The 24,558-nt window shown below is 42.6% G+C and overlaps 2 protein-coding genes and 4 non-coding genes across 7 annotated transcripts in view; 5 read left to right on the top strand and 1 right to left on the bottom strand.

Moving 5' to 3' along the window:
* Positions 1-3,640, top strand: part of PNP (purine nucleoside phosphorylase) — a 29,561-nt gene extending 25,921 nt beyond the window's left edge. For both annotated transcript variants that reach the window (XM_020812730.3, XM_020812731.3), the window contains exon 6: positions 134-3,640. In XM_020812730.3, coding sequence (XP_020668389.2) covers positions 134-351 — 218 coding nt within the window. In that variant the 3' untranslated portion in view covers positions 352-3,640. The remainder of the gene's footprint in view (positions 1-133) is intronic.
* Positions 3,641-5,633: 1,993 nt separating this feature from the next.
* On the top strand, positions 5,634-5,705 carry TRNAP-AGG (transfer RNA proline (anticodon AGG)). Its single transcript has one exon. It is a non-coding gene; the product is annotated as a tRNA-Pro (tRNA).
* Positions 5,706-15,517: 9,812 nt separating this feature from the next.
* On the bottom strand, positions 15,518-22,928 carry LOC110089573 (ribonuclease). The gene is made up of 2 exons (XM_020812735.3): positions 22,194-22,928; positions 15,518-18,826 (listed from the first exon to the last, which is right to left on the bottom strand). Exon 2 carries the CDS (start codon positions 18,798-18,800, stop codon positions 18,351-18,353), a length of 450 nt encoding a protein of 149 aa, XP_020668394.3. The 5' UTR covers positions 18,801-18,826; positions 22,194-22,928; the 3' UTR covers positions 15,518-18,350.
* Positions 16,021-16,092, top strand: TRNAP-UGG (transfer RNA proline (anticodon UGG)). Its single transcript has one exon. It is a non-coding gene; the product is annotated as a tRNA-Pro (tRNA).
* TRNAT-UGU (transfer RNA threonine (anticodon UGU)) lies at positions 16,676-16,748 on the top strand. Its single transcript has one exon. It is a non-coding gene; the product is annotated as a tRNA-Thr (tRNA).
* TRNAP-AGG (transfer RNA proline (anticodon AGG)) lies at positions 17,683-17,754 on the top strand. Its single transcript has one exon. It is a non-coding gene; the product is annotated as a tRNA-Pro (tRNA).
* Positions 22,929-24,558: the final 1,630 nt, after the last annotated feature.

Here is a 24,558-nt window from a genome sequence, read left to right as displayed (position 1 = left end):
ATCTGGAGTTAGCGATGGGATTAAGTTGAACGGCTCTGCTCCCTAAAGTGTCAAAACATCATACAAGGGCATGATCATGCCCATCTTCTGAAGGTGCTCCTCTAATTCTTGCTTGTTTTCTCCATTTCTCCAGGCATGAGCACGGTGCCGGAAGTCATCGTGGCCCGCCACTGCGGCATGGGCATCTTCGGGTTCTCCCTCATCACTAACAAGGCCGTCTTGGACTACGAGAGCAAGGAGACCGCCAACCATGCCGAGGTGCTGGAGGCGAGCCGCCAGAGCGCCCGCACCCTCGAGAAACTGGTCTCCCTCATGGTGCAGCGCATTGAGCGGAACAACAATCTGGCATAACATACGGGGTGCAGCCCAGCTCCCTTGCCATCAGCTTCTTAAAAAGAGGGACCGGCCATTGCCTTAGGGTGAAGGATCCCTCGTGCATGCCCGGGCAAGAAGAATATGTTCAACCTCCCTTCCATCTTCATCACCTCACCCCCAAAGAGCTGTCCATCTCACATCCTGCTCCTACATTTTCTGCTGTCCTGTGGTACCCCGTTGATTCGTTCTGCTATGGTGCAACCGTGGGCCCTCAACGGACTGTCCTTCCATGACTCTGTTGGATATCTATCCATGATCTGTCCATCTCTGTCCCTGTGGGTGGGTGTGACTCTCTTTCTCTGTTTCTCTCCATCTCCATTCTGCCCGTTCCTATATTTTCCTCTTGCTCTTTTTCTTTTGTGCCAGGGCATTGTCAACATTTCCAGTCCTGGCTAGCGGGAGCTTTCGACCCCGCTGCTCTGCGTCTTTTCAGCTTCTTAAAACTTTGGCATGTAGAGAACCTGTTTCTAAAACTCTTGAAGACCTTCCCCTTCCCATTTCAAAATGGCTGCTCGCTGGTCAGCAGGTTTGTTGGGCAGGACCTGGCTAATGAATTTATCCTGCGCTGCTCGTTCGTTCCTAAAGTCCAAGATTCTGACACCTGAAACATAAAGAGTTGGGTGGGATGGCAGAAGTCATTGGGCGTGACCTCTTGGAAGCTAACGTGTGGTTTCCTTTGAGGCACGGCGTAAGCGGTCTCTAATCGATAGACAGTAGCTTGTTTGAATTTAAGGTTCAAATTCTGAAGGTCATGTCCATTTGTCCCTCTTGGGGGTCCACATGTTACCCCTGTTTGTCTCTCGTCTTCTCCATGGCTGTCAGTTCTTCACGCTTCCTTTGGGGGAGGTCCTTGTGACAAGGAACGTTTCTCGCTTGAAAAGGGAGCAGTCCTCGCTCTGTATAACAACACCTTTGCCCCAAAGTGGGTAAGTCCTTTGGACTCCACCTATCCAGGCTCTTTCTCAGCCCCTAGGTTCTACTTTTGTGTAATAAGCAACTAGCGCCTTGTTCCCACAAGCCGTTCCCACAATGTCTTCAAATTGTGGATGGGAGGTCCTATGCTCAATTGTCCCTCCATGCAGGACACTGAGAACTAAGGAATCCCCACAGGTAGAAAGTTAACGCATCAGGGAGAAGACTGGATTAGAACACCGATGTATTCGCTTTCTCTGGGCAGAGTTAATTTTGTTCCTGTGGTTGCATATCTTATGATGAGAGTACCCTGAGGGAATGGGTTTTTTTAAACAAATATTTCTTGGACTACAAAGCCTATAGTCCTGCATTCCTTGGAATTCCGCCTGACAGACAGACACCTAAATGTGATGCACCTGAGAGAAAAGAAAGACATCAACTGGGAGGTTTTGAGGGGCTGGAGTAGTCCTAGCTCTGCCTAGTTTCTTGTTCAGAAAGAAAGTTCCCAGCTAGCACTGGGGCAGGAACAGGAAGCTGACGTGGAGCTAGGCCGAGCTGAGCCTCAGAGCCTTCCAGTCGAGTCCTGTTCGGCCAGGTGAGCCACATGTAAGAGGTACCTGTCGGAGAGAACTCCCAGAAGGGAGAATTGTGGGATTTGTGATCCAAGAAAGAAAACAGTCCCCTACCATGTGCCCACCTGCCATCTGAAATACTTCAGTGACCTTAATATTTGTAAGAAGTTGGGTTTGTAGTCTCAGCTGAGGACCCTTTGCTGTGCCTACAGCCAAACCTTTTTGTTCAGCCTGACGGGATGGGTGTCGAGGCTTCACCAATCAAAGGGGTAACTTTATATGTCTCCGTCCTCAGAACTGGCATTCTGAGTTCCTAAACCAACTACCTTCCTAGTTTGGATTTCCAGTAGAAGTGGCTGTTTGGCTTTTTTCTAAGTTATGCCTGCTGCCGCCAGTGGGATCGGCCGGTGTATTTGCAGTTGCTGTACAACAGGCTATGCATATGGACCCTTTGTGCAACCCTGTGTTATTTCAGATCTTGGAAGTGGAGGCAAACTGGTCATCAGAGGGCAATGTGATCTTCTCCTGTATGAAGAGTGAAACCAAGAGCAAATATCCCACCGTAAGACTGTGCCTTGCTAGAGCAGGATTGATGCTAGAATAGCTTTCTTTCTCCTCTCCCTATGATGGGGCAGCTGACATTTGTATCTGACTGGAACAGTAGCTATTTTAAAATCAGACAAGGAAGCATCAGAGCCTATGGAGAACTCAGTTTTTTTTTAAAGCACCGGTGATCAGCCAAGCCTGTTCCACCTTCTAACTTAACAAGGCCCTGCTGTGTGTACTGCTGCTTTCTTGATTATGAAAAATCCAGGATCCAGTGGCTTTTTCACTTGCTTACAGTGAACACTAGCCTTTTGCTTTCCTGAATGATTCGCCTTCTGGAAAAGTAGTACAGGAACCCGTGTGGCTGTAATAGGAAGAGGAGGAGAGAGGAGGAAGAAATGACACCTTACGAGAATGCTCATGGTGTGGGAGAGCTTCATAGTCGGGCTGATGAGATGAGTTCTGGGTTGCCAACTGACCCAGCTTTCTCTGCTCTTGTGCCTTTCACAGCCGCTGTATGTAGCAGACCATTGGCAAACGAAGCATTCCACAGTGTGGAGATAAATCACCCGCCACCACTGCTCGTGATGATCAGGGCTATGTAGTCCAATAGCATCTGGGCAGCGATGTACTGTTTTCCCCTGCAAATCAAATGCTTGTTTTTTTCCCTGCAGGAAAACGGGCAGTGGGAGTCTGGTCTGGCCTGTGGTATAAATGCATGGAGATGATTTTCTGTGGAACTGTAAGCAGAGCAGACTTTCCATGCTCGTATGCCATTTTTGCATCCGGCTTCTCCATCTATTTTGTATGGAAGGTACGGATCCTGGTGGGGGTCGCTTTTCCCACAAAGGCGTTTTCCCAGCACCACTTCCTCGCTGCTCTGTGTCTATCTTCAAGTGGAATTTCTCTTTCTAGTCTCCCTTTCTGTCCTTCCTCATCCTGTGCCGATATCAGTGGACCAAAAAAAATATAAAAATTCCACCCTACAGCTTTGCAAAAGGCAGCTTCCGAATGTCAGGGAATCAGAGATGAAGAAGAACACACCTCACAACCGAGAGACAACTGCGCTCAGATCCATGCAGAGGACCTGGAGGCCTCAGCCGTTTTAGAAGGATATATAAATATCTCTATTTTTTTAGAGGAGCATCAGCATTCTGCACTTTTTATTTTTATTTAAACATATGGAGGCCTGGTTTAATAATTATGACTAAATAATAAAGTAAATTGAAATGGTGGTTTGGCTTTTTATTGGTTTGTGTGTTGGCTAGGAAGACTTGAAAGTGGTGTAAGTTTTTCCTGGAGGGGACTCTTCTTGGTGCGATTTTGGTCATTGCAGACCAAAATAAATAAATAAAAAGAAAGAAAGAAAGAAAGAAAGAAAGAAAGAAAAAGAGCTACAAACATCCATAATCCCCATATCCATGCTGTGCAGGGGATTCTGGGATTTGTAGTTCAGAAGAAGACTTTCCCTAAGTGCCGAGTCCCTAGCTAATTTGATGCTATGATTGAATCCAGTTTAGAATTGAGACCTATCCATATCCTGGATCCTGAACTCTCCAAAACGATTGAAGAGGAACGGAATGGAAAAGATTTCAGATCCAGACCATTGCTTTTTAAAGAGTTCCTGTTTGTGGTACATTTTAATGTTCAGACAGTCCTCATGACAGTTCTTATATTAACCAGAGTCCAACGGATGGTCCAGAAAATGCAGGAAACTATATTGGTCTGGATCAACAAGACAGTTGTTTGCCTGCATGAGCAGGTCTTTTATAAGGCAAATAGAATTTAATTGCCTATTCAAGTCTGAATGATGGCCGTATAAAAGTATTTATCAGATACTTCATCACAGTCTATTTGGGAGCGTGGAAATCCATAACTCAAAAGGGAAACCATATTTGACCAGATTAACAGGGTACAAATTAAACAAACAAATAAGGAAGGTGGAAGACTACATCCTTGCCACTCCCTCTTCTGAATTCTGGGCTTTTAGCTTTTTTCTTTCGTTATTTCCCAGTGCCATTGTCAATATATTTGTATATTTTATTCATTAATATTTTGCTTTTGATGGAGCCATAGTAGACCATGAAACTAACTGCTCTAAGTTTCATGAAGAAGAGATGGCTGATGGCCATAGTCATTGGCTTTGTATACTGGAAGACCAGCTCAGTGGTGGGAAGGAGCTGCGGGAGAGGGTTATTATTTCCACTTTCCTTCCTTTCTTGTGGGCTTCCTGGAGCATCCATGTGCCACTTGAGGTCACCGAATGGTAGAACAGGTAGACAATGGATCTTATCCATCATAGCTTTCTTAAGAGCTGAGCTTACTGCATCAAAACAAAGCACATGCAATGGACAGCAATTATTTCACAAGCTAAAACCATACAGTTTATTACTTTGCATAGATGGGATGGGAATTTTGGGAACTCCAGGTCTTTTTGCATGGAAATTCCATAATTCTTACCCATTGCCTAGGCTGGCTGGGATTGACCACAGAGGTAATCTCAAAACATCTGGAGTCGCACAGCTGGCCAGCTCTACTGTAGATACCCTTGCTCAACCTGAGCTGCTATGTAATTTTTTTTTCTTTTTTGCTTCTGTGGTTCTGTAGTGCTATGAATTTGGGCTGCTCTAATTCTGTAAAGTGGGAATCCAACATTTATAAACTAGCATGAGAAGCAGAAGTTCGACAGGTTGAACTACCCATTGCTCCAATCTGATGGGAGAACTTTACTAGTTGGATTTCAGCCTCTTATACATATCTATTAAATGCACAAGTGCAATGCCAGAAGGAAAGGGGCTGCCTCGACTGGAAACTGGCCCTGTGTCACGGGCAAATCACGGATTAAGCCAAAAGCAGTTTAAAACAGCTTTTTTGGTATGAACAGGATCTGTTGTTTTTTTGTTTGAAATCACATTTAACTTGGTTCAAATTCCTTTTAAACAAATTGGAAAATTAGCGTTGCAAGACAAAATAATTCTCCAGCTTTGGGATCAGCACATCGTGAGAAGAACGAAACCACAGAGAGAGACAGAGAGAAGAGACACCTGAAATTTGTACACACCTGTATTTCAAAATCAGCAACGCCGCTTCGAGCCAGAAAAAAAAATAATGCTCACTTGCCACTAGATGGCGCTGAGAGTTATAGCACTATAGGATGACCAACATCTTAAAAAGTCAACGTGGCACACCATAAATGCATAGAAGTTATCTAAAGACTTGTCCACATCTGGCTCGTTGGTCTAGGGGTATGATTCTCGCTTAGGGTGCGAGAGGTCCCGGGTTCAAATCCCGGACGAGCCCTGTTTTTTATTGCACAATGCTAAAAAAAAAAAGGAGGTCTTATGGCCACCTCCTCAGAATGACAAAGTAGCAGAAGAGGGGTGTATGCAATGGTACCCTTCTTTGAAGTCTCTCTGTACAAGGTTATACATCTATTTTCTCTCTCTAAAACAAGAAGAGTAATTCAAAATTTATTTTTGAAAAGTTATTTCTAGGCATCTGGGGAAAAAAGGCTACATCTTTATCCAATATTCTGAGTTTATGCTGGAATCCTATAAACTTCAGTATTCTTCTCCATACTTCAGAATAATGAATTCAGTGGGTCTTACTTCTGAGACAGCCCAGTCTAGGAATGTATTTTAAAAATACTGAGTTGCATGCCATTTCTAAAGTGTCAGGCGGGTGCTTTGATCTTACAAAAAGCTACTTCTGAATTTTCGCACTCAAAACAATCTGGCATTTGTCCCCTGTTTGCAAAGAGAATGCCAGATCATGTGGAATGATAGCAGAGGAAAATGGCACTGGAGCATGTGTAGAGTGCTGAACAAGTACCAGAACACTCTGGTTTGGATAAAAAAAACAGTTTGCAGATTTTTTTAAATTAAGTGCACTGCCTTATATGTGTCAGAAAGTTCTTTGTCTTGCAACTCATTCATCTTTTCATATATATATATATATATATATATATATATATATATATATATATATATATATATATATACAGTTAAAACTGGCATGCATAAACTGCTTAATGTCTCTTACATCTTTTTAGAAGAGGCACAACATTGTTTTAAGATGCACAAACTTATCTAGTATTTTCCCCCAAAAACAAGTGTATACACATTTTCTCTCCCTCTCTTGACATCATTTATCACTGCATCTGAGAGATTTTTTCCAAAGAAAATAAGTGCCTTTCTTTACCTCAGACAGTTCATTGGTGGTAATGTCACTTACTGCTGCAGAGAAGGAAGAGGGTTTTTTGGTTGTTTAAAATGTAGAATACTTTGACAAGCACACGGTGCATTTGCATCCTGCATAGAATGTAGGGTAGAGTGAATGACCTCAAAAGTCCCCTTCCAAATTCTGTCATTTCTACCCCAAATACAGTGGGGTCTTGACTTAAGAACGACTCGAGTTAAGAACATTTTGACTTAAGAACCGCTCTCATAGGAAAATATTGACTTGACTTAAGTACTTAGATTTGAGTTAAGAACTAAAAAAACCCACGTGGGAGGCAGGGAAAGTGCAAAATGTGAACTTTCAGTTAACTGTTGGCCAGTGAAAAGGGTGCCTGTCTGCTTCCTCACTCCTCCCAGCGTTTAGAGAGTGGATTGGGAGACAGTCTTCGGACTGCCTGGTACTGGACTGCCTGGACTGTATTTTCCCTGCCTTCCCTGAACCTTTCTTGACCTAAGAAAAAAAGAAACAAAATATCCCCCTCTAGTGGTTGAAGGCAGAATAGACGCTTCCCAGTAGTTTCTATGGACGGAAAAGAGCAGATACGGATCAAATGGTTTTCAATACATTCCTATGGGAAATGCAGATTTGACCTGCAAACTTTTTGACTTGAGAACCGCCTTCCAATATGGATTAAGTTCTCAAGTCAAGACCCCACTGTAGTGAAGTCTGAGAGTAAAAAAAGACACCGTTTTGGGAGATCTGAAATCACACTTCTCAAAATCTTCATTATAATTCTAATGTGGTTCTAAGGAAGGGAAAACGGAGGCAGCTGGCTCTTGAGGGCAGAAGGGCAATGAATCCTTTCCAGGTTTGAGCCTGAACTTTATCATAGCCATCCAAAATTCTTAATGAGACCTGTTTTCAATATAGGTTCAGCACCTTGGACAGAGTGCCTTAAAAGTTCTACCCCAAACCCGGAGCGGATTGACCACCTTCCCCATGAGTTAGAACTTGGAAGCTTCCAGCGGCAACGGGGTTAGTTAACTCATTTTGACTAGATCAGTGGCCTCCCTTTGTATCCAAAGCAACAAAAATTCCTGCTCTTCTTTTAAAGGCCAATTTGGGTTTTATTTGGCATAAGCTTCAGCTTGCCCGTACCCCACCTTGTGAAATGCAAAACAGTCAGCTACAGTCCCCAAGAAAGCTGACCGCCGAAGAATTGATGCTTTTCAGTTGTGGTGCTGGAGGAGGCTCTTGAGAGTCCCCTGGACTGCAAGGAGAACAAACCTATCCATTCTGAAGGAAATTAACCCTGAGTGCTCACTGGAAGGACAGATCCTGAAGCTGAGGCTCCAGTACTTTGCCCATCTCATGAGAAGAGAAGACTCCCTGGAAAAGACCTTGATGTTGGGAAAGGGTGATGGCAAGAGGAGAAGGGGATGATAGAGGATGAGATGGTTGGACAGTGTCATCGAAGCTACCAGAATGAATTTGACACAACTCCGGGAGGCAGTGGAAGATAGGAGGGCCTGGCATGCTCTGGTCCATGGGGTCATGAAGAGTCGGACACGACTAAAAGACTAAACAACAATAACAACAGTCCTCAAAATGTCACACCAAATGAAACCCATAAGCCTTTAAAAGAGCTGTAAGATTCTTCCCTAGCACTGCAACATCGCTTCGCCGCTGATAATCTTTGTCATTTATATCCAAATTTAAACACAGGTTTAGAGTCACTCTTAGCTGCCTTGTTCGGGAGAGGTGAGCACATACAATGCATCAATTTGGTGTTTCTCCCTAGCAGAAATGATGAGGATGATAGGAGTGTGAGAAAAAAACAGGTGGAGGGAACAAGGGTAGTGGTTTGAAGAGACTGAGCCATCCAGATCTGCCTCAGGATGTTTTGCAGCCTGAGACCAGAGAGAAGACCCCATTTTGGGTACAACCCCATTGAATCTTGCCCCACTGGTAGCAACAGGACAGAAGCCTCTGACATACAGGAAGACAAGGGGTGAGGGTTGAGAGGGTTCTACCCTGCCTTTCTAGGGATGAAAATATTTGGCAGAGGAGGGCGATGATCCACCGAAAGATATCACCCACCCTTACATTTCAGTATAAGACCTACAGTTTTTGGTTGGCTTGGAATTTTTTTAAATAAAAATTCAGTGTTTTTTTTTAAACCTCTCAAATATATTTGTCCTAGATGCAGAAAACCCAAGCAGAAAAAAAATGTGCAAGAAGGCTCAAGAGAGGGGAAACGCTATCCAAGGAAATAACGCTGGAATTTCACAATTACGTTGGCCTTGACCTTTTTTTTTTTTTTGGTCTGGACATTCCTGCAGTATAATTAAAAAGCTGCCTTTTCTTTGCTTTTCTTTTTACTGTGGGAAATTTCGCCACCCTCCTTGGAGGGAGGTTCTCGTCATCCCTTGGGTGTCCACCAGCTGAATAATTCAATTATCTCTCTTAACCTTGCCATTAGCTCAATTAGAGAGCCTGGAAGGCGTCAGACGCAGGTGAGAGGATGGGGGAATCTCAGGGGCCCGATCCACTAGAGACTTTACCACCGCTGCCACCTCCTTGCGCCAAAAACACACACAGCCCGGTGGTGGCTTTTACCCAGAGCGGCGGGCTAAGATATGCCACGGCTTGTCGGTGGAAAACTGCCGGCAGCTTTTAGGCTCTGGAGACCTAAGCCGCTATGGAGGACAATATCATCTCAGCCCATTAACCCATTTACTGTTTATGAGGAAATGAATGGGAGAAAAATATGTCAATCAGTCTATGGATTCAAAGTAGATAATCTCCCGTATACATGGACCCTCTCCCGGACATCACATGATGAGTGTTTTCAAAAAGTTGGGAGAATTTACTGTTTTGAGTTGTAAATTCTGGAATTCCCCAGTACGTACCATGGTTCTACTTTATGGGATATTCAAGAAGCCGTGTTTCAAAACAGTGACTTTCCCCAGCTGTATGTTGTCAACTCCCTCCCTTCGTCAACTTTGTCTGGTTTTTAATACCATGGGTCATGAAACCGCAATAAACTTTATTTCTATTTTTCAACAGCTGTTGTAGCTCCACCACACACCATCAACCCATGTCTCATATGCCAATTCATGGCCAAAGTGGGAGGGACACCCCTACAATATTTGAGGTGCAATGCCCTCCCTGCTTGGTCTATGAGCTGTTCCAAATATCTAGAACTGTGGCAAATTAATAATAATAGTGATCATTAGAGGATTTTTATGATTATCATATTTTTGTTCTGCAGCCTACGCTTGAACTTATAAGTAGGTTTGGATATGTTTGTGAGTAATCTGGTGAGAAAGGCCAGGTCAGTCATAAACATGTTTAAACTTGCTTGTCACATAGATTGCAGAGAAAGTGTGAAATCCATAGAAATCCTCCTTCTCCTCCTACTAATATTATTATTGATAATTATCACAGTAATATCAACAGCAACCATGTTGGCTGCTTCAGTGGCTACCCAAATGAAGATGTAACATTCATACTATTGATTTCAGTTCTGGAGCGGAAAAAATCCTTATGCACAGCAATTGAGAAGTGCATTATTAAAATTCACACTTTCTCCTTCCTCTGTTCGATAACGCCAATAACAGGCAATAAGGCCGTGCATCCCTAGAGAATTTTACAGCTAAAGCCATGTTTGAAATGAAAGGACTTTATCGATAGCTAAAAAAAGAAAAGAAAAATAAACCCTGCACTAAACACCAAACTGATTTTATCCAGCAGCAAAAGCATGCTGTCTGTTTCCAAGTAACAAGTGAAGACAGGTAAAGCTATAATTACTGCACACAGTGTTAAGTGTCTGCATTAATCGCCTCGTCTCCCTGGGGTGGCCGTGGGAACTTCAGCTCACTGGAAAATATTGTACTCTCTCTCTAGTAAAGCAGCATTGCTAAGTTACACAGATCTCCAAGATTCTTTAAAGGCAGGGGGGGAGCCATGACCATTAACGTGGTGTAATACAAAATGAATATATCAAAATGAATATACAAAATGAATATCTTTATATATTCATTTATATATATGTGTGTGTGTGTGTGTGTGTATACATACATATATATATGTGTGTGTGTGTATACATATATATGTGTGTGTGTGTGTGTGTGTGTGTGTGTGTGTGTATGTATGTATGTATATAAAAAACACCTGTTATAACACAGTAAATAAAACTCTGTACTGCAGGTATATCCTAATAAGTTGCACCAGGTCTAAAGAACTGCAAAGTTTCTTTTCATCTGCTTTTAACCAAGTTAAAAATTAGGTTTCCCTGTTGTTGGCCTATTTGCTTTTAACTCCGAGGTTGCATGTTGTAAAACGTGAATTGTATTTGGTGCTACACATTTCATAGATATTTCATAGATAAAGTAAGACGCTTTGGAGGCTTGTTTTTATTTAATTTATAATGACCCACGGGTAAAGCAAAGTAACAGAGACCGTTGCCACGTTTTGAATCAAGTGCTCATAACGGTAGTTCGGTTCCCCACTCTGCCTCCTTGACAGGGGCTGAATTCAATGATTCATAGGGTCCCTTTCTGCTCTGCAGGTTGAAGATGATCATCATCTTAGAACTGCAGAGCTGGAAGGGACCCTATGGATCATGGAGTCCCATCTCTGACAACGAGGCCCAGTGGGGAATAGAACTCGCAACCTCTAAGACCTAAAGCATGGAGCTATCCTGATTACGTTTCCATATGATTCATTAATTTTAATTTTAGTTGTGTTAGTTGACTCATGTTTTTGTTTATATGTTCTTATTGTTTACTGCTGTACAACACCTGGAGTGACCATTGGTCAGATGAGCGGTGTAGAAATGAATGAATGAATGAATGAATGAATGAATGAATCAATAAATAAAATGAGTCACAGGATCCATTCTAATTTTTTCAACTCTCTTTTCAACACGCAGAGAACATAAATCTGGTTTCTCCACCACCCCTGTCCAACACACCATTTTTTTTCTAGCCTTGTATCATTTAATCTGGCGATTGGGCATATGCCCCTCTCCTGATGCTATCGTAACTCCCATCATTCTCACCCTTTGACCAGGACAGATGGGATTTGTGGTGCAATAACGTTTGCAGGCCAGTGGATTCCAGCATCTGTTATTTGCTTTCAATCCAAACTAGCTGCAAAGCAGGGACCACCCCACCCACAAAGAACTTTTGCTGAAAAACAGTCTACAAACTTGTAATTGTCTGGAGAATGACTTTTAAAATTGCTAGATTTGTCTCGAATGGTTTAACTGTTAAGCAAGGCTTTTCATGAGCAGGAGGGTGTGTGATTTTTAGATAAATTGTTATGCATTACTGCTTTGATTGGATTTTCATATATAAACTTGTGTTTTCCATTTTGGTGTTTTCCATTTTTCAGAGTGACTTCTTTTTTTAAAAAATAATTGTATACACATTGCTCTTTGCCTTACTATTGCCAAGCAATGATGTAAAATGCCTCCTTATTCACTGTTTGCAGTTTTAAATATTGTCTTTTAATGATCTTAACCACCATTGCATGCTCATTGTTTTCAGTTTTAAATATTGTCTTTCCTTGTCGAAAGCTGCGTTGGGGGGCGTCCTTTTCAAGGGGAAAAGGTGGGGTAAAAATATTTGAAACAAACAAACAAGCAAAAAAAAAAGATTTACCATTGTTTGGTTAATAACCAAAGTTATTAAGACCCAAGCCACAACAGTGAGTTGAAAAACTTAGCTAGTCTGCACACACACACACACACACACACACACACACACACACACACAGAGAGAGAGAGAGAGAGAGAGAGAGAGAGAGAGAGAGAGAGAGAGAGAGAGAGAGTTGGCCACAGGAATTTCTTGTGCTCCTCTACAATACTATTAAGATTCTTATTTTCCCATCTCGTCTATCATTAAAGCTTGACTCGTTAGGCCATCGCTGGGGACAGGCGCACCTGATCGGTGCTCTAGCGCTGCCCTCTCTCCCACAAAATACTCCCAAGGCTGCAAAGTTTCCCGAAACAAAACTTTGCAAGATTTAATGAGGTCTCAGGGCGCGCACTCCGGCACCTGCTTCAGGGGGGGGAACATAATTGGAGGCTGGCTGTTCCTGAGGGGACACGGATTGGGGAAGTACCAATTACCTCCACCTGCTGCCCCCCAGGGATGTTATTAAACCAATGCGGCCTGTTTGTTCTCGTTATGGATTTCGGGGAATTGTTGTGGAGGCTCATGGCGAGGTTGTTAGCCACACACAACGGGACCCCTTGGGGCCTGGCTGGATGTGAAAAGAAAATATATCTGCTGGGCAAAGTGAATAATAACTATATGGCCATAGAAAGGTTCCTCTTATACAAAACTGGACTGATGGTCATTCATGGCCAGGAAGAGCCACATTCTGGTTTGGCTTGGCCTCAGGGGTCCAAGGAAACCCACTGGGTTCCAGCAATCATGGTGGATCCCATTGCTGAGGCCTGCCCTTGCTTTAAAAAAAAGGGATGGGAGTAACCATTTAAATTCCCCATAATGCCCCTTGAGCTAGGTTATGTGTGGGGCATTGTGGGAAATACAATGGCCGCTCCTAAGCTTCGTGCTGCCACTCTTATTGGCTGCCTCCCAGGGTTTGGCAAAATTCTTTTCCTGGCTTATCGAAAAGCTGAAAAGTTTGGGAAAGTTGGTTTTTCGGAACATGTCTTCCCCAACGAGCATGAATATCATTGAACCACCTCCATGACGTGGCTGGGGCATTCTGGGAGATGGTTTCCAAAAAATACACCTTTGCCAAGTTCTTCTGCCTTCGGACAAGCCGGAGAGGACAGACCAATAGGGTCCACTGGAGGGTATTTCGTGAAGGGCATGCCTCAAATGTCACACTAGGTATGTCATTTCCAGTTCAGATGGCTCTGATCTTTAGCTGGAAATGGATTTCGGAGCATTTTTAGGACTGGCTTACAATATATATCTGTCTAAGGTGAAGGACACAATGATGCCTCAGCCCACTTTCCATGTCCATAAGCCAGTGGGCTAATGGATCTATTTTCCTTGATGCTGATGAGAGGAAAACAGTCTGCATGATATCAGATGGGTGCAAAGTATTTTGGGGGGATGAAGACACCCCACATAAAATGCATACACAGTGCTATTCTCCTGTAGTAGCTTCTGCTGCTACTCCTTAAGCCCACCTCAGCATTGACCCCATGGTTGTCCAGGCAGAGCTACAGCTAGGGCTGAGTGGAGCTTTGACCCATGGTGCCAACATTTAAGGGGCATACAAATTTGCTCTGAAAGGGCATGGACTGCTGGAGTTTTATTTGCAGCCTTGCATGCTGCCTGGAGTAGGTGTGGCTGGGAGGGACCGTTCTTGGCAGAGATGACTGTCAATCTATCCGGGAGTAATCAATCATTTCTTCTCACCTCTGAATTCAAAGATAGACCCACCTCTCTGTTGAGTGCTCCCCCTCAGTTCTCAGTTGGTGTTTGGTGTTGTTTGTTTGCTGTTGATCTTTTCACAACTGTAAGTAATGGAATGTTTTTATTCTTTCTCTTACCCAGATGTCTCAAAGCGAGTTATTGAGACTTGAAGTGTTAGTTAATGAGAAAAGGTTGGACTAGTGGGGAAAACTTGTAACTATTCTCCGCTGAGAGTCTCTGCACTTCTACTGCGTAGCAAAAGAAATTCAAAACTCTGCAACGAGTATGTATGCCACCTCCAGTTCCTCCTCCCCAGAAAGATGGAAACACTAGCCAAATGGCACAGCACAGAATTGATATGGCTATCATGTATTCAGACCGAAATATACCTTCCCAGTCTTCTATCCTGGGTGTGTAGCCACTATCATACAATCCCGAGCTTAACCAATAGGGCAGAGAAGCCCTTGTAAGCCAAAATTTCTATTATTTCCAACTCTGTATCTTTTCATCTTTTGAATGGAAGATTCCCCCTCTGCTGGGCCCATCTTCTACTAGCCCAAAGCCAAGTGAACATTTATTCTTCTATCAGTCGGCACATCTCTTTCTCCACCTGGGGCCTTCCTGAAATCTTGAACTGCACTTCCCATCATCACTGTCACTCTGGGCGCTCCTCGATTGGATGGCGTGGCAAGATGGGATGTGTAGTCCCACATCCCTGGAGGGCAACGGGACAGGAAGAGGTGGATTAAAAAAAAATGATAAATTTTCCTCAGAGGTTCTAAAGTGATTTCAGCAGTAGCTGTATGCTAAACTCCTTCATAAATCCCATTCATTCAAATGGGTCTACTCCAGTTGAGACTTACATTAGCACCGAAAGTTGCATGTAGAGTAGTGCCATTAGAATCAAAGGAATTTATGGAGGATTTGACACACTAAATTCCTATTGATTGAATGGGCCTACTCTAGTGCAATTTACTACACTAACAAACAGGATACATACACCCCTATACAGTATAAGCTTGTGATTAAATATTTAGGTATTTATTTATTCCACCTTTCTCCTTGAAAATGACCGAAGGTGGTAACAATATTTAAAACGAGGAGTATACAACGGTGGTTAACATCATTAGAAGACAATATTTAAAGCTAAAAAGAAGGAGTAAAGTGGCCTCTTACATCATTTAAAAGGCAATATTAAAGCCAGGAACTGAAAATATACAATTAAGAACAACAACAACACCAATGCCACTCTGAGAAATGGATAACACAATAATGGAAGACAGGTACTAGAAATCCAGTCAAAGCAGTAATGCATAAGAATCTTTCTTTAAAAATCACATGTATTTCACTCCACATTTTGAGGATTGGATTATAATCCAGAAAATTTTACGTGGAAACATTTTCCCCCCATATAAGGCAGCACAATGATTTAATTATTGCTTTTTGCCTTATTTGCAATGGGAGAAATATGAGACTCAGTAAGAAAAACTGGCAACGCTGTATAGCTCAATGGAGGTTTTAGTTTGATTTTTTTTACAATGTGTCCTTTTATTTTGTACATTATCTTCCCCCATTTATGTAGGAGAGGATTAAGGATTTTCTTTTCTCCTGTAAAAACCAGATTCATGCCAAAGTAGGAGATAGATTTATTGATGTGCTGTCTTCATTTCGACAGGAGTTTAAATGTTTCTTTCGTTCAGGGCAAAAAAATAATAATTCTGAAATATTTTTGCTTTTGACTTCCACATAATCCCAATTTTACCAGAATATACATATCAAGTTTCCAATGCCCAGGTTCAGTTTGGAAAGGATTTAAGCGCTATTACGAAGAAAACGCCATTAGAAAATAATTCAGATTCTTTTAATTTCTGGAAAGAGGAAAATACTGTACCAAAAAAACACCAAGAAAGAATTTAAAACTTTTACCAGGAGATGGCGCTATGGATCAATTCAGAAAGCAGAATGAACACGTGGGAGACAGATTATTGTTTTCACTTGACATATGCCTTGCGTAAGAAAACAGGACATCTGGCTCGTTGGTCTAGGGGTATGATTCTCGCTTTGGGTGCGAGAGGTCCCGGGTTCAAATCCCGGACGAGCCCTATTTTTAATCTGTAAAGACAGTTTTTAAAACATTGTTTATCAATTGGGAGTGGTTTATAGAAATTGGACAACATTGTATATATGTTTTAATGGATCATCACAGAATGCTTTCTCTGAGATTTTGGGTACTTTCCTCACTTTTTTAAAAAAAGAAATTCAAGGTTTCAAGTACCTAGGTCTTATGGTCCTGACCATGAACTCACCTCTTCAGGCAAGTTTACTCACTAAGCACAGATTTTGAGATGTGAGATCCCATGTGGGGTTTTCCTCCCTCTCTTATTCTGCACATTTATTTTTCTCACTTTCTAGTTTTTTTATAATTATTTCTCTTTCTTCAAGGAGTAACTTTTACCTGTTGCTTGCGTTTTGCTATTTATCTTTAATTCCTAAGATTCTTTGGACAAGTTTTTTTAACCTTGCACGCTTATATGCCGGAAGCACCACTCGTGCGAACGTCAGAACACGTGTCAGCAGGGATTTCATAGCCTCTCCTCTTGTCCCATCACGAGCCTTGCTTTGGAGACCCAATTCCTCCAATGATAAGCTTTGTAGGCCGTCGCTCGAACGTCCTCTGCCAGCCAAGGCTTCATAGCTCAGGGGTTAGAGCACTGGTCTTGTAAACCAGGGGTCGCGAGTTCAAATCTCGCTGGAGCCTTTGTTATGTTTCCCAAAAACAGAAATACTTCGACCTTAAAAAAATTCCTCTCGTGGGGATATATTGTTAATGAGCATATTGTTGTGACGGGGATGTTTTTAATTAGCCATGAGGTTTTTTTTGTGCAGGTCGGATGTCCTTTTCATTTTCACTATTTTCATTGCCATTGTAAATGTGTCAGCTTGCGGGGTGTCACGAGTTTCTTCGTCGTATTATGTATTGGAAGTGGGGGTGGGTGGGAAGTTGGGAGGCAGAGAGGGATTTTCAGCACCATATCCTCCCATTCCATAATTCCCTTCCCTATTAAAGAGTAAATCTTCCTAATTAACCCTGTGTCAACAAAAGGACAATGAACGTATATTTCAAAGATAGGATCTTAAGGGCGATCAAGAAGCAAACTTTACTGAATTGATCGGGTGCAGATCGTGGGCTTTCTGTTTCCAGGTACACGCATTCGGTGGCCATTCATACGTACCAGGGAATGCAAGCCCCCTTTGATCTTGGTCGAATTGACTTCGGAGTAGACATGCACACATGTGCAGGATTGAACCATTGCAATGGTAAAGAGGTGCAGGAGCTAAGCTCTTTCCCAATCAAGCTGTGATTGACGTGGGAGAAAAGCAGGCTGTGCATGCTCAGAGGAACTCTTGTCCTTAAAACACTCCCAGCTTGAGAGCACAAAGCATATTTCGTGGGTTATTTATTGCGACTAATTGCTCTCTGTTTCTTTCTTGGAAAAGTATTTGGAAGAGAGTATCCCGTTTAATTTTTTTCCCTGTCACATCTTTCAAAAATATTGGGAAAGAGAGAGAATTAAGAAGAACGTCGTTTAAACTAAGATTTGATTAGAGGGAAAAAAAGGAAAAATACTAACGTTGCCACTAGGTGGCACTAAAACTAAAAAATAATACCGGACAAAATATGCTTGCCAGGTGGCTCGTTGGTCTAGGGGTATGATTCTCGCTTAGGGTGCGAGAGGTCCCGGGTTCAAATCCCGGACGAGCCCTTCTTTTGTTTTTTGTCCAGTTGGGATGTGACGAATCGCCACTTTATACAGTATAATGTTTCTTTCCCCGTCAATACATTGTATCAGTGGTTTGGAGCAAAGGCTATAATGACTTCAGTGATATAGACTGAAAAAAGGGATTGATTTTTTTTGTTGGTATTCTATTTCTAAGTGTATAATGCTTCTAATTTATAACGTTTAGTGCATATTTATTCTTTTATATTGCTTTGTTGTTAGTTTTAAAATTTATTGTTGCTGATGATTGCTCTGTTTTCTCTTGTGAACTACCTAGAGTGGCCTTTCATAGGCAAACGGGGAGTATATAAATCAAATCCCACAATCAATGAATTTTTGCTGTTGGACCAAGAAAGCTTCTAACATTTGCTTTTGAAATGGAAGAAAATGCCTGTATGATAAAAAACAAGGAAGTTAGCTGAGTCTCTCCAAAATACGGACACCACCAGAGAAGGAGCATTAAATTCACTTTATTTTATTTTCCCAAGTTGATGGAGGGAGAGATGCATTGAACTGAGTTTCTGTTCTTCGTGAATTAAAGAAATAGCAGGGAGAAATTAGCCCAGTTCCCTCGAGATGGCTCAATAACCTGGAACTTCTGTCTGCAGGTGGACAGGGTACCCCTCCTCACAGGCGATGATGATTCTTTCAAGGCCAGAGATCCCCTGGTACCTGCAGTCAGGAGCCCAGGAGCCTTTCTGAAGCCGACATATGGTGAGGGGGAAGCTGGCGTGGCTTTCCCGGAGGTCGCCTGTGGTGGGATCCCCAGCCTGCCCGCACACGGCTTGAATGGAGGCAGTGTCCGCATGAAGGAAGGTGTTGAGATGCTTGCAGTGGCCGGAGGTGGCCAAGTTGCGGCGTTTCATCATGAGGTTGCAGTAGTACTGAGCCTCAGGGACCTGGGTCATAGGATAGTCGACGTGTTGCCTCAGGAACTTCTGGTAGCTTTCAGCATCCACTGTGGCCAACCAGGCTACCATAAGGAGGAGAAGCATCCCGGTTAGCCCCGGGTGTGAGCCTTGGTCTGCCATGGCTGGCACTGTGGTTGTTGGTTGGCCTCAAATTTAGAAAACAAAGGGTGGAAGCAAAATTAGACAGGAGCAGATCCTTGGAGACAACCAACCAACCAACCAACCAACCAACCAACCAACCAACCAACCAACCAACCAACCAACCAACCAACCAACCAACCAACCAGCCAACCAGCCAACCAGCCAACCAACCAACCAACCAACCAACCAACCAACCAACCAACCAACCAACCAACCAACCAACCAACCCAATAAAGCATCATTGAAGGTGGCCAAAAGACAACGGCAAAGCAATTTCTCGATTTAAAAAAACAAAACAAAGTGGGATACCAAAAATCTGCTCTGCATGAAGTATGGCGACATGAATGTTTAACAGACTGTCTACGTATATCACACAAATGTGGGTGACACCTTTTATTGGGCCACTGAAGAATCAAATGAATTGCAAGTGTTCATGGAGAAAGCTCTTACTTTTACAGGCTTAGCGCAACCTGTAGTGCAGAAGAATCTTAGACAAGAGTCCAAAAATTGGTGGTCCACGTTGGACACTATGGATTGTGCTAAGCCTGAAGAAGTGGAATTTTCTTCACAAAACTTGTGATTTGTTTGATTCTTTAGTGGCCCAATAAAAAGTATCGCCTGCTCTTACATTTTGGGATCTACGTGGCCTTTTCCTTGTTCTCTCCGTCTATATGTAGATGTATGTGTGTGTTTATATATAATGTTTATAACATTTTATATCTTGATAAATACCAGATAATTGGATGCTATGGATGAAAAAGCTTGCCATAGGATGTTATTGCATCACAGTCATGTCATCATCTGGTGACATGTTTCTAAACTTTATGGGAGAGAGGGGACACCAATATATGATTTATTTATTTTATACATTGTTGTTATCGTCATTTAGTTGCCTTTATCTCCCGCTTTCCTTCCATTGGCTCAAGGAGGTGTCCATGGTTTCCTTCCTCCCACTGCATCCTCAGTGAGTATACAGAACTTGTGAGTTCAGTCATGTTGAGAGAGTGTGAGTCATTCAAGGTCATCCAGTGAGTTTCAGGGCCGGGGAGGATTTGAACTCAGGCCTCCTTAGTCATATGCCTTGTACTTTAACCATGACACCACTGTTTTATCTAGATATAAAATTTTCAAAGTCAGATAGATAGAGTCACTCCTTCCATCTCTCCATCAATCTCCTTCCCAACACCCCTTTTCCTCTTTCTGTCATTGCTTCCAATCCTTGGTTTTCCACTGTTCCTTTCTTTCTGATGACTCCCTCCTTCTCTTTCTTTCTGACATCCTTTCCCTCTTTCTTTCTCTCCCATTCTGTCTCTGGTCTTTCTCTCTTTCTCCCATAGTCCCTTCCCTCTTCTCTCCCCGAGGTTCATCCTATCTAACTGAGATCCTAGCAAAACAGCCAGCCGTGCTTGTGAGGGGCTCAAATGGATGGCTTGGAATGAGCTTTTCATGGGAAACTGAGAGCTGCAAAACCTTGGCTGTGATATAAGCAGTAGATTATGTGTTGTTACACTAGAGGTTTTCTCACCTTTTCCAAGGGGGAGAGGCGTGGCTGTGACTGACTCATCTCTTGCTGTGAACCATAGCCTTTTCCTGCTTCAGGTGTGAACCAGCCTGAAATCTCAGCTTTTTCTAAGCCTTTGCTTGGAGATCTGAACTGCTGCTAAAGGGTCCTAGATGCTTTTATATAGAAATCCCAGCCCAACCTGAAACCAAGGACATTTTGAAGGAAAATTCCACAGGTGACCTCAGATAACACAGGATGGAACAATCAACCCTGCATTTTTCTCTTTACATCTCATGCTCTGAGGGCGGGGTGACTTTAATGCAGTAACACCATACAAGCTTTCCGAGGTTCACATCCTGTTACATCACTTAAAGTTGATATCTTCTATCCCGTATAGAGCCAGATTCCTGGTTAACAACAATCAGGAACAGAGTTCTTGTGAGGTTTGTATACCACTTTCTAGCTTAAACACCAGCTTTTAAAACGCACTGCTTTTCATTAGATTTTTTTTTTAAAAAAATACAGTTTTTATAGTCTGCTGGCAGCCTGAGTACTTAGTGTCTAGTTAAAAATAGGTAAACCACAAAAAGATCAAACCTTGTCAATACTTTTAAACAAGGGAGCGGGGGAAGGATACTTCTGTAGTCAAAACAGAACACCATATACATAAACTTCGGTTCTTTTTTTTTGCCATATTTCTGTGTTGTTACTGGTAGTTATGGGCTGCCACGTTATAGTGACCCTATCAATTAAGGACCTTCAGAAGAGGCTATCCTAAAGGGCTCTTTGCTGTTCTTGGAAACTCAAGACTATACAGTAATTTTGTTGAGTCAGTCCATCTCACATTTGGTCCTCCTCTTTTCCTGCTGTCTTCAATTTTGCCCAGCATTATTGTCTTTCCCAGTGAACCTTATCTTCTTAAGATGTGCCCAAAGTATAACAGCCGCCGTTTCACTATTTTTGCTTCTTTGTTGTTGTTATGCGCCATCAAGTCACATCTCACTTATGGCGCTCTTATAAATGAGTGACCTCCAAAATGTCCTGCCATTAACAGCCTTGCTCACTCTAGAAAATCTTGAACTATGGTTCCTTTAAAGAGTCAATCCATCTGATATTTGGTCTTATTTATTTATTTTATTTATTTATTAAATTCTTACCCCTTCCTCTTTTCTTCCTCTTTTCCTGCTGCCTTCAACTTTTCCTAGCATTATTGTCTGTTCCAGTGATTCTTCTCGTGATGTGCCCAAAATGTGACAGCCTCAGTTGTGTCATTTTTGGTTCCAGGCTTGATTTGATGTATGGCCCCCTTGTTCATCTTTCTGGTGGTCCACTTAGGCTTCTACTTAGCACAAGATACTTCATGTTCTAGAGCAGTGGTTCACAACTTTGGATCCCCAGATGTTTTTGTACTACAACTCCCAGACATCCTGGCCAGTGTAGCTAGCAGTGAAGGCTTCTGGGGACCCAAGTTTGGGAAGCACTGTTCTCTAAACTATGTAGGCAGACTTAATGAAATCATTGTGAATTTAGCTGTAACCAATCTAAGCTCCACTGATTTCAACGGGACTGCTGTAAATATAGGTTAGGTTGTGAACTCTGAACTTGCTGTTTCTCAAGTTGCCTGACCTAGCATCCATGGTCAAGCATAGAAAACTCCTGGAGTTTTCTTGGTGTTCCCTTGTTTGGGATGAACAGACTTGACCCAAAAAACAGGGAACATGGGGAGAAATTAATCTTATCTTCTTTGCCTGAAACATTAAAAAGAACCTACCATCCCCAATTTCGTTCTCATAACATCTTGCTCCTCCAATAAAAGAAACAGTACATCACAACCCACTTTTGCAATCCAGCTGGCTCCCAAAACTTACCTTTGTATTAAAACCGGTGCTCCCGTCTCTTCTGACACCGTTCCTGGATTTAAAAACAACAACAGTCAGCAAGGATGCTAATAATGTAGCCAGAAAATATTTAATTGGTGACAATCTGGCAGGCCAGCCCGACAGGAAATTCCAGAGGTGTTTCTAAGCAATGGCATAACTTTGAAAAACGTCTCTGACAACATGAGGACTAGAACCTCAAAGTATTGGGAAAGGGTTGAGGATTACTATTTGCTCTACCATGTGCTGAATACGGTCCAGATGTTTCCACAAGAAACACTGGAAGCACATTTTGTTGTGTGCAGCTAGGGCACATATTTTGCATGGGGAAATTATGAGTTTCTTTCCGTTGTAAAAATCCTGACTTTGAAACCGAAAATGTTGTTCCAACTGAGGGTTGACAATACTGGCCTTTATGGATCAATATCCTGGCTTGATAGAAAACAGCTTCCTGTTTTACAAGGTGAGTTGAAAAAGGACTGTAATGATCACCCATGGACGTTGGATGATGTCAGTGATGATCCAGCATCATCTCTTTTATGTTTACAGATGAAACATCGCCCTCTGGCGAGAGTTCTTTGGTAGGAGTCCTGAATAAACTTCCTAGACAGTAAACACCATTGAATGAAGTGGGGCTTAATTCTGAGAAAGTATATCTTGGAATCTGGGGCTGGCTTTCCTCCAAGCTGACACAGGAGATGACATGGCCTTGCACAGCTTGCTGCCAACCCCAGGCTACTGCCAGATCAGGCAGGGCTTCTGTTCATAGTTCTGCATTCCATGGCTTATGAACCAGCTGTGGTCTGCCCTGGGCTCTTCTGGCAAAGTAGAGTCTCCAAGGCTGATTGATGCTCTGACAGGCACCCAGTTCGTAGCATGACTGTATTGCCCAGTGCTCTTTTCTTTCTGTTCACAAGATCACAAATTCAGATTCTCTCCTGGTTTTGAGGAGGAAATAACACAGTCTCCTCCAGGCATCAGTTTTGTCTGGGACAGTCCCCATTCTCTCTCTCATCATCTTGCTAAATCACAGAGTGTATTTTCCTTCTACTCTGCAGTTTGTCTGTAAATCTGCAGAGTCCGTTGATAAAACACATTGCTTTCATTACTTCTCAGGTGGTCTAGTTCCAATCCCGATTCACCCTGTGTATTATTTAGACTAAACACAAAAATTAAACCACAGGGCTTGATCAGATGGGCATTTGTCCCGCTGGGTGGTGTGGTGTGGGGAGGAGTTCCTTTTTTTCTCTGGCAATCAGATGATGTAATCCATCCCTAGAACGCCCCTTCCTGCACCTTTTTGAGCCCATCAGAGACGTCTACTTTTTGGTGCAGGTACGTTCACTCTAGTTTGGTCCATTTCCAGCACGTATGATTGCTGAGAATGGACCAAGAAGTTGTCCTGGCTCCTTCTGCTGGCAGAGTGAACAGCAGTGGGTGGTTTCTCGATCCACATTTCAGACAAGGCAAAGTTTTTAAAATAAAAATTAATCTAAGTGATATAGCGCATCAGCGATGCCTAGCAGAGTGAAAAAATAATTTCACTTCCTCTTCTCTTCCACCGAGGACCAGTGTTCAATTTGCTGATATTGGAAAAGATCATCAAGTATAAGGATTTGTCACTAGAGACCAAGACTAAGGTCATGCATATTATTGTATTTCTGATCGCTATGTATGGGTGTGAAAGCTGGGCAGTAAAGAAAGCCGACAGGGGAAGAATGATTCATTTGAAATATGGTGCTGGAGGAGAGCTTTGTGGATATCCTGGACTGGCCGAAAGACAAACAAGTGGCTTCTGGAGCCAATCAAGCCAGAATTATCTCTGGAGGCAAAAAATGATGAAAAGGAGGTTGTCTTACTTTGGGCGCATCATGAGAATACAAGATTCTCAGGAAAAGACAACAGGGAAAGAGGAAAACCAAGTAGGAGATGGTTTGGCTCTCTGAAGAAAGTCACAGCCTAAAATTTGCAAGAGCTAAGCAAAGTTGAGAACAGGAGAGGACATTTTGGAGACTGCTCATTTAGAAGGCCATCAAAAGTCAGAGGGAACTTGATGACAGGTAACAACAATATAGGGCTGAAGTATAAAAGGTCTTCAGGGGAAAAATCCTGAAAGGACAGGAGGTATCCCTAATGACAGTCCAAACAGGACTGAGCGTACTCAGTGACGATGAATGGAAACTGACTCTTGGGCGCTTTCGGGAAGGTTTGGAGAATTAGGGCATATGTAGGCATGCATGTACAGTTGTGCCTCACTTAACGATTGCCTCGCTTAACGAGGAAATCGCTATATGATTAGGTTTTTGTGATTGTAAAACGATGTTTTAAATGGGTTTTTTCATTTAACGATGATCAG

The sequence above is a fragment of the Pogona vitticeps genome, chromosome 6 (genome assembly GCF_051106095.1).
Source record: "Pogona vitticeps strain Pit_001003342236 chromosome 6, PviZW2.1, whole genome shotgun sequence".
Lineage (NCBI taxonomy): Eukaryota > Metazoa > Chordata > Lepidosauria > Squamata > Agamidae > Pogona > Pogona vitticeps.
Note: the sequence above shows the minus strand (reverse complement) of the source record. Positions and strands in the feature narration are given on the sequence as shown.

What these genes read in the sequence shown, in the direction of transcription:
- LOC110089573 (XM_020812735.3), bottom strand. Translation starts at nt 18,800, where the DNA reads ATGGCAGACCAAGGCTCACACCCGGGGCTAACCGGGATGCTTCTCCTC.